General features: G+C 42.5%; 1 protein-coding gene across 2 annotated transcripts in view; it reads right to left on the bottom strand.

Moving 5' to 3' along the window:
* jhy (junctional cadherin complex regulator) overlaps positions 1-17,342 on the bottom strand; it is an 84,119-nt gene that overhangs the window by 17,507 nt on the left and 49,270 nt on the right. For both annotated transcript variants that reach the window (XM_059639075.1, XM_059639074.1), the window contains exons 4-6: positions 14,116-14,235; positions 10,081-10,892; positions 1,081-1,375 (exon numbers count right to left, since the gene is read on the bottom strand). In XM_059639075.1, the coding sequence (XP_059495058.1) occupies positions 1,081-1,375; positions 10,081-10,892; positions 14,116-14,235 (1,227 nt within the window). The remainder of the gene's footprint in view (positions 1-1,080; positions 1,376-10,080; positions 10,893-14,115; positions 14,236-17,342) is intronic.

Genomic DNA, 17,342 nt, shown 5'->3' with positions numbered 1-17,342 from the left:
AGCTCCGTAGTGAAGTCTAGGTAGCACGACTAATCACGAGCTACAGGTTTCAGATTAACTCACAGCTCCAGGTGGAGGTGGAACTTTGCCCCAGGGTCCTAAATTACAAGGAAAGCTTAATGATGATCAGTATTTAGTCAGGCTTGAGCCACGGAAGTTATCCTAGTCTCTCCCCAGTTCTGCATTGGTGGGCAAGACCCTCAATGATTACAAAAAGTCTAGCCCATCATGTGTACCTCTAAGGAACTGAAAATAAGAACTGACATACAGGACAGACATAAAGCACTTCTCACAAATTCAAGACATCCCAAAGCATTTTACAGACAGCAAATTCCAGTCAATGTCAGAAAATAGAATATGAAGGTGGCCAATCTGGAAAGCAAGGTTCCACAAAAAATGGGTTGTTATCAAACAAGATAACAAAGTGTGGGGCTGGATGAACCCTTATTGATTGTTATCAAACAATCTGTTTTTAGCGATGTGAAATATAAACGTTAGTTGGTACTTATGAAAAAAAATCTTTTGAAGAAGCTGGTCAGAAATACTGATAAAATTAAAACAAAATATAAACACGAGAACACTAAAAGAAATGAAAATTCAGCAAATCAGTCAGCATGCTTGTTAAAAAAAATGCATTGATTTTCTTACGCTGATATGCTGAAACTCTTTCTGTTCATTAATCTAAAGCCCCAATTCTACACAAGGGCTCTGTTCCCACAAATTTCCATTATTTATATAAACACAAACCATGGTTACTGTAAACCTGAAATCAGAAATGTGGAAACACAACCAAGTTGGTATTTATGTTTGTATGCACACTGACTGTGGCCAAAATATTTAAATAAAGTTCTTAAGAGTGAGACAGAAGGTTTGCGCATGAGATCATGTAAGCTTGGTAAATCAGCATCAGTCTTAAACACATGCAACATTTTTGTGTCGGATCATCAGGTGACAAAAATTCCATGAAGAAGAATGTAAATAACATTTTACCATACATAATACAAAATGGCTAATTAAGATGCTGTTTTCATAACTATCATATAAAGTTTCAGAAACTGTCAGCCATTTTAATGTGTGTACCTTGTACTTATTATTTCCTTTGAGCTTATTAACCTTCTCCATTTGTGCCAAGTAGCCATCCGAATTACAGCGTGATATTGTCACTTCTTTCTTCTCATTTGGCTGAGTTTGGTCTGGTTCAGAGTCACTGTCTCTCATGAGGCCAATAGGTGGCAGCACCAGGTGACAACCAGGGTGTGTGTGAAGCGGACGTGGTGTGCCCTCATAAATATGTTCCATTTGCTGAATGAGGCGTGTGCTAGGAGACTGAACCAAATGCTGCTGATAAGATGGCAGAAAGGAAAGAAGAGGGAACCTAGATAAAAAAAAGTTTTAACTTTTATTGAATTGGCTACTGCCTGTAACATCTTTTCAAAGATAGAAATACAATCTAACCAGTTACAATAAGCCAGGGAAATGGTTCCAGCACCCAGCATCTAACTGATGAAAAACAACTAAAATGTTCTTACGAGCCTAGTAAGATTAGTGCAGTAGAAATCAATCCCCACTATTTCATAAGTTGTCACCAAAATGAAATATAACCAACTTAAACTCTCAGATGGTTAATGCCTCACTGTTATCTAAGATAAAAGAAATTCACACCAAGATCAATGAATGAACAAGCAAACTGAAACTTTATTATAACTAACTTATCCTCCAATAAGTGGCAAAAACGGCTTTTGATAACTAATGCAAAGATAAACCATACCTCCTTTAATTCTAATCACTCACATGTAGAATGGTCATTTAGATGGGACAAGCAGCTCTTCTAAGTATGTCTTAGGTGGAAAACATTGGGCAAAAAGGCACAAAGTCTGTGGATCAGAGTCCAATCAAAATAGAGGAAACAATGATCTTTGCCTGTTCATATTTTATATTTTTGCAATGATATCATATTGTTGACTGTTGCAATTGTCAATTTGGTAGTGAAGCAGTTGGACTTGGACCTTGGCTTGAAGCAGAGGTTTCACTCCTTTTTTTAAATCTTCAAGTGTTATTTCTTTTCCAATTAAAGACAGAGAAAAAGAGAGAATGATCTAGTTTACTTAGAAGCTACTTAGAGTTCTTAGTCCCAACTGGTCCTCAGGTTTGCAAGAAACTGTACTCAAGCCAATTCAATCCCTGTTGATGGGCAATTACTTTTGTCTTTCACCTGATGCCATGATGTCTCATTATAATGTATTGAAATCCAGCTTCTTAAAAACTATATATATATAACATATTTTAATATATATACACATGTCTTTATCTGTCCAACAAGTGTCTTTAAAAGAGTTTCCACTGGCCAGACAGTTTTTATTCCAACATATGTAGGAGTTGTGCTAGGAAGCCCTGCAGAATTCCAATCAGGAGCACATTCCGAATGAATTGTCAGGGAAATTGAATTTTCACCTGGGAAATTCCTCTATGGCTAGATCGCTCTAAAATTCTCCACTAAAAACTGGAGACTTCAGATGGTTCAGGTGAAATTAAGTAAGATATGCAGGAAAGAAACAATGAAATACAAAGTCTAACTCCTGAGTAACTATTAAACTGACCTCATACTTATCTCACATATTCCAAACTACACTTTCCACAGAGCACTGACACCTTCCAGATCCTGATCCAATGCCCCTTCTCCCAAGGGCTGACATGTATCTGGTGGCCCAACATCACCCTGGAGAACCAATGCTCCTTGCTTCGGATCTAATATCTTGTACCATTGCCAAACAAGGCCTCTAATGCCCCTCAGCTGTAGTGCCACCAGCCCGGTTCCCTCCACAACAAATGTTGACCTTGCCTCGACCTCTGAACCCACATGCAACCACAACTGGATTGATCCCTATATCTCTCCACTCTGCTGCTGTTGGACCTGATTTGGCACCTGTACACAGTTGGACTCACTGACCCATTCCCATCTTCCTGACTGGATCTTGCCCTCAGCTGCAGCCAGGCTCCAAATCCACCACTTCTCAATCTGATACCCACCCTTCCCCAGCCCAATTTGACCTCCCTAATCTTTTACAAGGCCTCTTTGCCAGTTGCATCCTGGTACCCCAACCACCTGGTGCTCTACACCTTCTCACTGCATCCCACCCAGCTAACACCATTGCCCCATCCCATTTGGCACCCTAACACTGGCATGTTACCCCCTTACAAGCTAGCATCCTACTTACCGGGCACTCTAGCCAGTTTGCACCCTACTTAACTGGCACCCTCATAAATGTGAACCCACTCACCTGGCATCTTACCCTCCCAGAATCCCAACATCATACTTTCCAGATGTATTACCTATTTGAGAGCAACTGTTAAAATTGATGTTAAGTACTTTTAAATTTCGGAATACAACATCTGGCTGCTGTAAAAGAAGGGTGTGGTTTGCTTAACTCTGACAATTTTAAAAGTGAAAGAACTGTCAGAATGGAAGAATGGCTCCACATTTTTGAGGAAGACCCGAGCAGAATGTTCTCTCAGAAATGTGGAGGTCACTTCTTCTGTAAAATAAAAGATGGAGTGGCAACCAGTGTGAAATTGCCACTCCTCAGAAAATGTGGCCCAGTAACTGGTTCATTCTCTGCAACAAAGGAGTTCAAACTTCAATTTTTCCAGTCTATGGTTTTCCAATAAAACATATGTCAAAACACAGAAAACACAGTGTGGAGCTGGAGGAACACAGGAAGCATCGGGGAGCAGGAAAGCTGACATTTCCCTGTCAAAACATGGTACCTATGGATAACAAAGAATGGAGCTGAATGAACACAGCAGGCCGGGCAGCAGAGGAGCAGGAAAGCTGACGTTTTGGGCCTGGGCCTTCTTCAGTAATGGGGGAGGGGAGGGGGACTCTGAACTAAATAGGGAGAGGTGTAGGCGATGAAAGAAGGTGGACAGAGGAGCCGATAGGTGGAGAGAAGACGGACAGGTCAAGGAGGTGGGGATGAAACTCGCAAAGGTGAGTGTAGGTAGGGAGTTGGGATGGGGGTTAGTTAGTGAGGAGACAGGGGCGGGTAGGTAGAAGGGAAGATGGACAGATTGAGGAGGCGGGGATGAGGCTAGTAGGTCGGAAGTGGGGTGGAGGTTGGTCAGTGAGGTGTGAGGAGCGGATAGGTGGGAGAAAAGATGCATAGGTCAAGGATGCGGGGACGAGATGGGCTCGTCCTGGGATGTGGTTGGGGGTGGGGAGACTTTGGATCTTGTGAAGTCCACATCAAGACCACTGAGCTGCAGGGTTGCCAAGCAGAATATGCGGAGCAGCTCCTCCAGATTTTGTGTCGTAATGTTGTGGCACTGGAGGAGGCCCACGATGGACATGTCATCCAAGGAGTGGGAGGGGCAATTGAAGTGGTTTGTGACTGGGAGTTGTTGTCATTTGTCACAAATCGAATGTAGGTGCTCCACAAAGTGGTCTCCAAGCCTCTACTTGGTTTCCCCGATGTAGGGGAGGCCACATCGGGAACAGCAGATACAATATACCACATTAGCAGGCGTGCAGGTGAACATCTGTTTATGTGGAAGGTTTTCTTGGGTCCTGGGGTGGGGGTGAGGGGCGAGACGCAGGGGTAGGTGTAGCACTTCCTGTGGTTGCAGGGAAAAGTGCCGGGTGTGGAGGAGTTAGTGGGAAATGTGGAGCAGACATGGGAGCAATGGAGAGAGAAGTCCCTCCGGAAGGCAGATAAGGTTGGGGAGGGAATTATATCCTTGGTAATGGGGTCAAATTGCAGGCGGTGGAAGTGGCGGAGAATGATACGTTGAATCGGAGGTTGACAAGGTGATATGTGAGGAACAATACCTCTTATTCTGCTTGGAAACCCTGCAGCCCAATGGTCTCAATGTGGACTTCACAAGCTTCAAAATCTCCCACTCCCGATCTCATCCCAAGACCAGCCCATCTTGTACCCGTCTCCTTGACCTGTCCGTCTTCCCTCCCACCCATCTGCTCCTCCCTCCTCACTGACCAAACCCCATCCCAACTCCCTACCTACACTCGCCTTTACCGGCTTCATCCCCGCCTCCTTGACCTGTCTGTCTTCTCTCCACCTATCGACTCCTCTATCAATCTTCCATCATCAACTCCCACTCTCTATTTATTTCTCTGAAGAAGGGTCCAGACCTGAAATGTCAGCTTTCCTGCTCCTCTGATACTGCCTGGCCTGCTGTGTTCATCTAGCTCTACACCTTGTCTCAGAGTCCAGAATCGGCAGTTCCAACTATCTCTGAGTGCCTATGGATAAGATTGACTTCAAACAAAGCTGAGTCTGAGACAGATATTTTTCTGGCTGCACAGAAACACAAAGACTAGAACCGGTTATACTAATTGGTGCCTGGCAGCATTCTCAAATTATTAAAATATGTATATTTGGTTCACAATGTTTTGTTAGTCACAAATTGGACCAAAATTAGCTTTTGTTATTAAATTCGGTTTCTATTGTCAGTACTGCAAAAACATTATATCACACCAACACCAAAAATGGTACAAGAAGAAATCTATGAAATGCAAAAACAAAAAAAAACAGGGATTGCTGAAGAAACCTAGCAGGTCTAGCACCATCTGTGGAAAGAAAACAGAGTTAATTTTTCAGGTTCAGTGACCCTCCCCCAGAACGTCATCACTAGATCCAAAATGTTAACTCTGTTGTACCTCCACAGATGCTGACAGACATGCTGAGTTTTTCCAGCAATTTCTGTTTTTGTTTCTGCTTCCCAGCATCCACGGTTCTTTATTTCTTTTTGAAATCTATTGCATGTTTTACTAGGATTTTGTTTAGTTGGACATCAGAAATTGTTAATTTTTAGTAGCCATGCTTAGGAAAGATGATCTCCCAGTGGGAGACATTTTGGTCACAATAATCAACTAAATGTAGTTTTTCTGTTGGTCAAAAATTAGACCTCCCTATAACTGTCTAATTAATAAATAATCTAAAATGTTGTTTTGCTTTGTAAACACTGGAACAACATTTAATATATCGCACTTCAATTACAGTGGTGGTCTCTCACGAGACTATTTTACATGTAGCAAGTGGATTTCTCCAACTAAGTCAATTCAGACTTTCAGGATAGCAATCACTATAAAGGTAGCCTGCTTAAAAAAAGCTCTGAATCATACAGTATAAAATCAGATTACAGAAGTTGATTAGACAACCCCAAAGTTGGCCATTACTATAATTTAGAAAAAAAATTAACAGAATATCAAACTTGATATTGAAAAATATCAATTCCTTACAGCTTTTAGCTAAAGGGACAAACAATTGTTACAACAAAGAGCTATCATATTTATTGATAACTTGCAAATAACAACCTACCATATTAATTTGGAAAAATGCTACATTTCATCTAATTTCATCTAGATTTTACAATGAGTTTTAAAGACAAGAATGAGGTGTTCAATCAGTACCACTAGCTGCCCTGTCAATAAATGGCTCTTATAATGATAGGACATATCAACATGCTTTTCAAAGCTACTGTTGAGCAGGAACCATCTGCCAGTTAAAAACTGACTCCCAGCAAATTAAGAGCAACTTGTTTTAAGCAGTCACAACTGCTTGTCGCGAAACAGATGCAACTGTAACAGTGATTGCATAATTGCATTATGTTAGTTTCTTCAAAATTTTTTGTTACAATTATACATTATATTTGGGAAATATTATGTAAATATTAGCAAAAATGAGACAATGCAGTTTCAGTAAACATGGCTTAGTTAACCTAAACAATAGACCTAAATGGAAATTAAATAACAACTTCAACTTCTTTACATATGGGACAAGAACAGTGCAATGCAATAGCAGTATGCAATCTTATCAGGCAAGGATCCAGATAATTTGGAATAACCAAACAATAGACAGTGACATATTAAAAATGCAAATAATCAGTGTCATATAAGGTGCTAACTAAAGTGTAAAAGTCTACTGATTTTCTTATTTCTTTCAGGATTTCTCTCTCATCATAAGCAACGATAACCAATAAATACAAACCAGTGACAGTGTTGCCTTTCAGGCAGGAGAAATTTGTCTCGGTGCTATCTAATGGGTCATTGGATGTTGGTGGATCAATCCAAGAACTCTCATCTCAATTAGCACTTTGTTACTGATGATCTATCCATTAGGTGTCATAAATGTCTCATTGTTCCCTCAGCGATATCTAATACAATCCAACAGATATAGTTGAAAATACAAACAGCTGGCCCTCATGCTGCACACTAAATATCCCCAGAACCTCTTTGATAATGCACTGGGAGCTAGGGTAGCCAGGAAAAAGCAAAAAAAAACTAATGCAATCTTGAGGTTCTGCAATTTTCAAACAGCATAAGATACCTCTGAATAAGTCTGGAGAAAAGGGTGTGATACATTGTTCTGTAGATTTGTGCTCCAGAATTAACTTTGTCAAGCTGGTCCCAGACAGCTTCAACACAGACAACTCTGTAACAATTTGCAAATTTCTTCAGTTATTCCACAGTAGAACAAATCTAATTCAGCCAATTACCGGTGCATTAGTTTGCTCCCAATCACTAGCAAAGTGATGGAAAGTATCACCAACAGTGATTTCAAGTAGCATGCACTCACAGCCTGGTCACCAATGTTCATTTTAGGTTCTTCTGAGGCCACTCAGCACTGAGTGTGACATCAAGGTGTCCCAGAGAAACTGAAGTCAATAAAACTCAGTGGGATAATTCTCCACTGTTTGGATCAAAAGAGTGGATGACCTTTACTCTAAAGCAAGGATTATAGGTAAGACATATGAGTTAAGAACATGGATTCACACATGGAATTGTGTTGTTCATGCTATCACAGAGGCATGGTTGAAGGAAGTGCAGGACTGATAATTCAACATTCTCAGGTATAGGATCTTCAGGCAGGACGGGGAGGATGTAAAACAGGAGGTGGTGTCAAATTAAGGAGGGATAATATCTTGGAAGGGTCTTCAAATGAAGTTTTGTGAGCAAACCTTAGGATTAAAAATGGGGCAGTCACACTGTTGGGAGTGTATCATAGACTGCCAAGCAGTCTGTGGGCAACAGGGGAGCAGAAATCTTAACAACTTGCGATAGTGTGTCAAAACAATAATGGGATTATTATTTGAAAGGACTTCAACTAACCCAACATTAATTGAGATAGTCCTAACATAAATGGTTTAAAAATGTATTCAGGCCAGCTTTTTGTATCAATGTGTAGAATGCCCAAAAAAGAGACAGTGCATTGTTGGACCTACTTCTGGGGAATGAAGCTGGACAGGTGTTTGAAGTGGCAGCGGGAGACCATTTTAGTGATAGAGACCACAACAAGTACATTTTAAGTTTGCAGTAAAGGAAAAAGATGGTCTGTGAGAAAAGGGTTTGGAATGGGGGGGGAAGGATATTTATTATAATAAGGCAGGATCTGGCCAAAGAGGGCTGGGAACAGTTGCTCCTGGGTGAACTGTAGTAGTAATAAGCCAAGAGAGCCCTGGATATCTATGAATATTCAGGACTGGATAAGAAGGAAAACAGAGACGTTTAATTAATTCACCACCTTAAATCTTCATCCTCTTCGCTCCAGGTGCGCAGTGGCAGCACTGTATCCCATACTACAGCACCACAGCAAAACCTCCAAGGGCCCTTCAAGAGCACACTTCAAACCCATGAATTATATGATCTACATGGACAAAGATAACATCTTCACTGGGGCACTAGCAATTGTAAGCTCATCTTCAAGTTACTCGTTATTTTGATCAGCAACTAGAGGCTGGATTTTCTGAGGATTGGTGATCACACAAAGATTGCCACTCCTATCTTTCTATTTTATGAAAAGAATTAATCAGGGGTCCTTCAGAAGTGTGAAGTCATACTGCTATTCTGACAATTCTCTTGTAGTGCAGAAGTGTCAGGGTAAGGCAAACTACACCTTTATAAAGCAGTCAACTGCCGTAAACTGAATTTTGAAAGTTCAGCTGGCAAATTCGATAGCATTTGTCAAAAAGCAGGTGCAAAAGATAAGTGTGATATTAGGGTGCAGCAAGGATAGGGAGCCACTTGGGTAGGATATCAAGTGGGAAGGTGTAATGTGTCAAGTGTCAGGTGCAAGGTGGCAAGGGGAGGGAGTAGGTTCAGCAATGGAGAAAGGGGTGTTGGTGTAATGTGGGGATAGGGGCTGTTGGGTCCAAAATGGTGTGGTGCCAAGGCTACAAGTGATCTGATATGTAAGTGCCGTTCTACCAGTTAAGTATGGGGTCAGTTAAATGGTTACTCAGAAGGTAGTCTACATATTTAATTGTCTAACTTTTCCTGAGTAACTGTTTACATAATTTCATTGAAACCTTCTGATTTTTCCAATTTAATTGGAGACTTTTGAAGGGTTCCAGTTGTAAAGAAATTGCCTAGTGAAATCTTCAATTTGCTAGACAATTTCTTAAGAATCTGTTACAATGTGAATTCTGAAGGGTCTCTGTGCACAACTCGCATCCACGAGAGCAAAACGGACCAGCCTGACCAAGAGAGAATCTGGGCCTATATTTCTATTCCCTCACTGTCATTGTATTAAAACTTCATAAATTTTTCCATTTAGCACTGTGGGTGAGCCTATGGATCTGGATCACAGTGCTACAGAGAAGGTTGTTTACCACAACTTTTGCAGTAGCATGAAGGATTGGCAGAAAATGCTGACCTTGGTAATGATGCCTATGTTCCAAAGGCAATTAAAAAGAAGCTTAAAGCCTTCCTCCTGCAGTTAACTGGATGTTAAACAAGCAGGCTTCTGGTCATTATTTGGGTGATTCAAACAAAATCAATATTGAGTGACTGTTTCCAACACAGTGTGGAGTCAGGACTTCCATCTGACCCAGCATCAGTGTCTGAACGCAAAATAAAAAATCTTAATCGTGTTTCGTGGATACTAAAGGATCATGTGTGAGTGAAAAAGTAAGTAAACATTATATCATAAATCATGGATAAATGAAATGTATTTTTAATAAGGATCTCTTGCATAACTGATCTTTCTTTAAGCAGATTTTTGCTAATTGTAAATAACAGAGAAAGGTGACTGAGACACTGCTATACATTTATTGTTTATTGATTACCTTGAATTCCCATATTTCTTTCCAAGCTGATTGTGATCCTGTCTTGTAATTTTTTCTTGATTCATGGGATGGAATTGTGAATTTCCAGCAGCAATGTCTGTCCTTTGCAGATGAGAGTAATTGCAAAGATCTGGTGCTAATGTTCTAGCATAAGCAGCTTGATGGTAGTTAGGATTCAACATCTGGCTATGCTCGGTTTTTCCATATTGCGTGTAGAAAGGGGGCTGTATGTTACACAGAAGTTGATGCTGGGTATTTTCTGGTACATACAAAGTTTTTGAAAAATGGGATGCATTCGTGTTGAGCTGGTTTGGAAAGTGAGAGATCCACGATTCAGGATTCTTCTGACACTCCTGAAGATATGGAACAGGATTTTGAGATGTATTATAAATATTGTCATCTCTGCAGACAGAAGCAGTTTGACTCATTGGATGATGAGATGGGACCAGCTTAACAGTGGTCTGCGTATTGCCACCAGATGACAATGTGTTTAAGTTGATATTCAGATTCACTGTTGGAAGAGAATTCGGAACAAAGGCCGGGCCAATTTGATTGACAGACGATGAAGTAAATGTTTGGTCACTGCCAGGAGTTAACAAGACATTGTTGTCATCTCTGTGCATTATTAGCAAGTCAGATGTATTTTTATTCGGATGGACTACGCTTTCAAACTGATGTCGTTGGTCCTCAAAAACCTGGGATTTCTGCATCTGCAGTTTACTGGAAGGCTCATTGGGAGGTCTTGAGGATCTCTCTTTCACTACACTGGTCAATCCTTTTTTCCGAGCAGATAGTTGTTTTGCTTTCTGGTTCTGAATTTTAAAAATTAACAATAATTACAATGTATTACCACACAAACATCATGGGTGATTTTGAACTGACACTGCCCCTTTTCTGCCTGAAAAATTATGACCTGCAATTGAGAATTGAACATGGTATGGGGGCCTTGGCAGCCTGATCTATATTCAACATCTACATGATACAATTTATGGACAGAGTCGTAACTGAAGGAACCTGTATAAACATGTAAACCATGCTGCGTCAGCTACGGCACAAATGGCTGAATGGCCAGCTTTTGCACAGTGATGTCTGCTATTTTATGTGCTGCCAAAGAGAAATGGCATGCACATCTGCAACTATGGTTTTGCAATAGTGAGCTTCTGCTTTTAACCAGCATTTTTCTACTAAAAGAGACTATTTAACAAAATGTTGTCATTTTACTTGGTTTCAATAAGACTGTTCTGTTGCCCAAGAAATATGGGACGATCTAAAAAGCATTCCTGTGTTGTCTTTTGTTAAAGAAAAGAAAAGCAAGAGGGGGACTAATTCCTAACACAGCCTACATTCCACTGTTCCCTGGCTGTGCTAAATGCAGGGTCACACCTTGTGACTCCCTAAAACCTATCCATCATCTACAAGGCAAAAATCAAGAATACTTACCTGGATGAGTGCAGCTCCAACAACACTCAGCAAGTTTGACACCATTCAGGACAAAGCAACCCATCTGACTGGTACTACATCCTCAAATATTCACTCCCTCCAACACTGACAGTCAGTAGCAGCAGTGCGCACCATTTCCAAGGTGCACTGCAGAAATTCACCAAAGATCCTCATGCAGCACTTTGAAAACCCATGATTACGTCCATTTAAAGGAACAAGGGCAGCAAATACATGGGAATATCACCATCTGCAAGTTCCTCTCCAAACCACATCCTCACCTGGAAATATATCGTTACTCCTTCAATGTTGTTGTGTAAACATCCTGGAAATGCCTTCCTAATGGCATTGTAAGTCAACCCACAGCAGGTGGACTGCTGTGGTTGATTAAGGCAGGTCACCACCATCTTCTCAAGGACAATTTGGGATGGGCAACAAATGCTGGCCAGCCAGTGATGCCCATATTACACAAATAAATAAAAAAGCACAAAAACAGGGAATAACATTTGTGCCATGGTGAGGAGAACACAGTCTGCAAGAGGTACGAAGACACCACTGCTTTAGCATTTTTGTAAAAAAAACAGAATCCCTAATAAATAATATATTTCATATAGTAAAGAACTCTCATAGAACTACCTGGCACAGCATTAATCTTATCTCTCTGGAAAAATGCATAAATAATTCGAAGGAACCAAACCAAGGTAGAGATAAGATTATGCTCACAGATGTCTGAACTGAGATCAAGGAGTTTATCTGGTGTCCTGTGTCATCTCTGATTTTTATAAGTGTTTAGGAAGATCAGGAAAAGATCTTCAGCTAAAAGGAAAACTGAGTGACAGACTGGGTGTGAGGAGATCATTCTGACATTCTCCTTACCTGTTCTGTATTAATTAGAAAGTTCAAATAAATAACTAACATAGGGTACATTACCAGCATCTAGAAATAAATTATATTAACAAGTTCTTGGATATGAGAGCAGTGCTAGTCAGGTAGCTGCCTTCTCCAAGTGGCGAGTGAACCAGGCAAGATGAAGGAAGGCCAAAGGAACATTCATAGAGAAGAATGCTATAATCACAAGCTACTGTAATACACTTACTGCACCAACAATCTGTCCATATCTTGGGACAATTGAAGCATTCTCAACTGTAATGAGAATATTAACAAACATAACAACCTTAATACTACTTATGATTTCTTTACTGCCTATTAAATATCTTTTGCTCCTGAAATATATGTGAAGCATCATCACTGTTCTAACTGCAAAAGTCTGCAGAATACTGACATGGTCAGTGCCATATTCTGTGTTTAAGGATGGGCAATCTGTAAAACTATTGCTGTATCATGTTCAAAATGTCATTTTAGTGTTAGAAAAAAGATCAATTGTGGATATTAGTGATTATTTCGATCAAATTTTTAAACCTAAATTGTGAACACGTCCCTTTTTAAAATTCTCTTGTGGGATGTGGGTGTTGCTGGTTAGCCACCATCTATTGCATGCTTTTATTTGTCCTTGAAAAGGTGGTGGTGAACTGCCTCATGTACTATGGGTAAACCCACAGTACTGTTAGAGAGGAATTTCCAGAATTTTGACCCATTAACAATGAAGAAATAGTGATATATTTCTAAGTCAGAACAGTGATTGGATTGGATTGGAGGGGAATTTGCAGGTGGTGGCCCCATGAATCAGCTGCCTTTGTCCTTCTGTACGGAAGTGATCATGGGTTTAGAAAGAGCTGTCTAAGGATCTTCGGTGAATTTTTGCAGTGCATCTTAGACATAATACACACTGCCGCTACTGAGCATCAGTGTTGAAGTGAGTTGATGCTGGTGGCTGTTGTGCCAATCCAGCAGACTGCTTTGTCCCGGATGGTGCAAAGCTTCTTGAGTGCTGTTGAAGCTGCACTCATCCAGGCAAATGTGGAGTATTCCACTTCACTCCTGACTTGTGCCTTGTAGATGATGGACAGGTTTTGGGAGTCAGATGAGTTATTTGCTGCAGTATTCCGAGCACCTGACCTTCTCATGTAGCCACTGTATTTATGTGGTGAGTCCAGTTGAGTTTCTGGTCAATAGTAACCCTCAGGATGCTGACAGTGGGGGTTTCAGTGATGGTAACATCATTGAATGTCAAGGGGTGGTGGTTAGATTATTTTATATCTCTCATAAGAAACAGAGGGTTAGATAGGGTGGATAGGGAGAGCCTTTTTCCTAGGATGGTGACAGCGAGCACGAGGGGGAATAGCTTTAAATTGAGGGGTGAAAGATATAGGACAGATGTCAGAGGTGGTTTCTTTACTCAGAGAGTAGTAAGGGAATGGAACGCTTTGCCTGCAACGGTAGTAGATTCACCAGCTTTAGGTACATTTAAGTTGTCATTGGATAAGCATATGGACGTACATGGGATAGGGTAGGTTAGATGGGCTTCAGATCGGTATGACAGGTCGGCACAATATCGAGGGCCGAAGGGCCTGTACTGTGCTGTAATGTTCTATGTTCTAGATGTCCAGGCCTTGTTGCATTGGAAAATCGACTGCTTCAGTAACTGAGAAATTGCAAATTTATGGCATATTAAAATAATAAGACTGTAAGTAACCTAACCTGCAACTTCTGTGCCTTCTGTTTCCACTTCATTTCGATAGTGCTGCACTCCTCACCATCCACAACATGTTGGATAGACTGATCAGTATTCATGAGTTTGGAACTTTTAGCAGAAGATAACTGTGAAGGTAAACAAGTGTTAGTGTCATTGAAAAATGCAAGAAAACAAAGTACATACTGAAACAAAAACAAATTGCTGGCAAAATTCAGCAGGTCTGACAGCATTTCTGGGAAGAAAGTAGAGTCAATGTTTCAAATCTAGTGTCTCTTATAAAGTTTTAGAACAGCGGTTTCACACCATTTAATGTGTTTGAATGTAGAGAAATGACAAGAGGTTGATTTTGCATAAGGTTCAGACAAGAGGTGAACTACAAGACTTCAACTTCCAAATTTTCACATTTAACTATTAACATATGCTTCCCGCAAGTTACTATTTGATTTGTGCATAAGTAACTGAGTGCCATTAGCCTCATTGTTAATTTCACAACAAAATCCAGTCCACTGTTAGACAAATGCATTCACGTTCAGAATAGTATAAAAACTGAGAATAGTACTTCCATTTCATATGCACGTTCACAAGACAACAATCAACAAATGCAAATTAATTATGTGAAAGGTCACGGGGGCATTCAATTTGGAGGATAAAGAGAGTGCTTAAATAAAGCACTTCAGGAATGAAGCAATAATTATGTATTTTTAATCAGTCTTCAATAATTCACATTTGCTGAGATGAATGCACATCACCAATGATGTCTAATTGAAGCAGAATACTCCTTACAATGATCATCCAACCACTTAATTCAATGTTTGGAAGGTGCAGCTGTTATACCCATTGGGCCCAATAAAGTGAATCGTGCAGCACATTAACTTCAGAAAAAGAATATCCACAAAAATATAATTGCCATCTCACCCCCAATTGCCCCTCCCCCCACCCCCAGATGGATGTCAAAGCTAAACACATATTGCCATTATCATAAAGGGGTCATTTTAACTGCAAGTGTAAATCGGATTGTTTGAGATAGGGAAGAGAGTGTGTAGAAGAGAGAAATTCCATGTGTCCAACTATGGCAGCATGGTTCAGATGATTTTAACTTGCAGGTTTCATGTGCATGCCATTGTCCCTCCTCCCTGCCTTTCAAACTGGGTGAAAAGCAGACGAGAATACTACAGCAGAAGCCAGGGTGCAGAAAGCTGCCGACTGGCACGAAAGTGTGGCTAGCCATGAAGAAAGTAAGTCCCATTGCAGCTATGATTTCCTGTCTGGGTGTGAGCAGCAAGCCATTAACACAGAAAATCATAAGTAAGGCTGGAGAGAAGGACTGGTGAAACCCCTCTCACCCACTCCAACCTCTCCCCCGCAGAACGGGCAGCCCTCCGCTCCCTCCGCTCCAACCCCAACCTCACCATCAAACCCGCAGACAAGGGTGGCGCAGTGGTAGTATGGCGTACTGACCTCTACATCGCCGAGGCCAGACGCCAACTCTCCGACACCACGTCCTACCGCCTCCTCGATCATGACCCCACACCCGAGCACCAAACCATCATCTCCAACACCATTCATGACCTCATCACCTCAGGGGACCTCCCACCCACAGCCTCCAACCTCATTGTTCCCCAACCCCGCACGGCCTGTTTCTATCTCCTTCCCAAAATCCACAAACCTGCCTGCCCTGGTCGACCCATCGTCTCAGCCTGCTCCTGCCCCACCGAACTCATCTCCACCTATCTGGACTCCATTTTCTCCCCTTTGGTCCAGGAACTCCCCACCTATGTCCGTGACACCACCCACGCCCTCCACCTCCTCCAGGACTTCCAATTCCCTGGCCCCCAACACCTCATATTCACCATGGACGTCCAGTCCCTGTACACCTGCATTCCGCATGGAGATGGCCTCAAGGCCCTCCGCTTCTTCCTGTCCCGCAGGCCCGACCAGGCCCCCTCCACCGACACTCTCATCCGCCTAGCGGAACTCGTCCTCACACTCAACAACTTCTCTTTTGACTCCTCCCACTTCCTACAGACTAAGGGGGTGGCCATGGGCACCCGCATGGGCCCCAGCTATGCCTGCCTCTTTGTAGGTTACGTGGAACAGTCCATCTTCCGCACCTACACAGGCCCCAAACCCCACCTCTTCCTCCGGTACATTGATGACTGTATCGGCGCCGCCTCTTGCTCCCCAGAGGAGCTCGAACAGTTCATCCACTTCACCAACACCTTCCACCCCAACCTTCAGTTCACCTGGGCCATCTCCAGCACATCTCTCACCTTCCTGGACCTCTCAGTCTCCATCTCAGGCAACCAGCTTGTAACTGATGTCCATTTCAAGCCCACCGACTCCCACAGCTACCTAGAATACACCTCCTCCCACCCACCCTCCTGCAAAAATTCCATCCCCTATTCCCAATTCCTCCGCCTCCGCCGCATCTGCTCCCACGATAAGACATTCCACTCCCGCACATCCCAGATGTCCAAGTTCTTTAAGGACCGCAACTTTCCCCCCACGGTGATTGAGAACGCCCTTGACCGCGTCTCCCGCATTTCCCGCGACACATCCCTCACACCCCGCCCCCGCCACAACCGCCCCAAGAGGATCCCCCTCGATCTCACACACCACCCTACCAACCTCCGGATACAACGCATTATCCTCCGACACTTCCGCCATTTACAATCCGACCCCACCACCCAAGACATTTTTCCATCCCCACCCCTGTCTGCTTTCCGGAGAGACCACTCTCTCCGTGACTCCCTTGTTCGCTCCACACTGCCCTCCAACCCCACCACACCCGGCACCTTCCCCTGCAACCGCAGGAAATGCTACACTTGTCCCCACACCTCCTCCCTCACCCCCATCCCAGGCCCCAAGATGACATTCCACATTAAGCAAAGGTTCACCTGCACATCTGCCAATGTGGTATACTGCATCCACTGTACCCGGTGCGGCTTTCTCTACATTGGGGAAACCAAGCGGAGGCTTGGGGACCGCTTTGCAGAACACCTCCGCTCAGTTCGCAACAAACAACTGCACCTCCCAGTCGCAAACCATTTCCACTCCCCCTCCCATTCTCTTGATGACATGTCCATCATGGGCCTCCTGCACTGCCACAATGATGCCACCCGAAGGTTGCAGGAACAGCAACTCATATTCCGCCTGGGAACCCTGCAGCCATATGGTATCAATGTGGACTTCACCAGTTTCAAAATCTCCCCTTCCCCTACTGCATCCCTAA

This window comes from Stegostoma tigrinum, chromosome 32 (genome assembly GCF_030684315.1).
Source record: "Stegostoma tigrinum isolate sSteTig4 chromosome 32, sSteTig4.hap1, whole genome shotgun sequence".
NCBI classification, from domain to species: Eukaryota; Metazoa; Chordata; class Chondrichthyes; order Orectolobiformes; family Stegostomatidae; genus Stegostoma; species Stegostoma tigrinum.
Note: the sequence above shows the minus strand (reverse complement) of the source record. Positions and strands in the feature narration are given on the sequence as shown.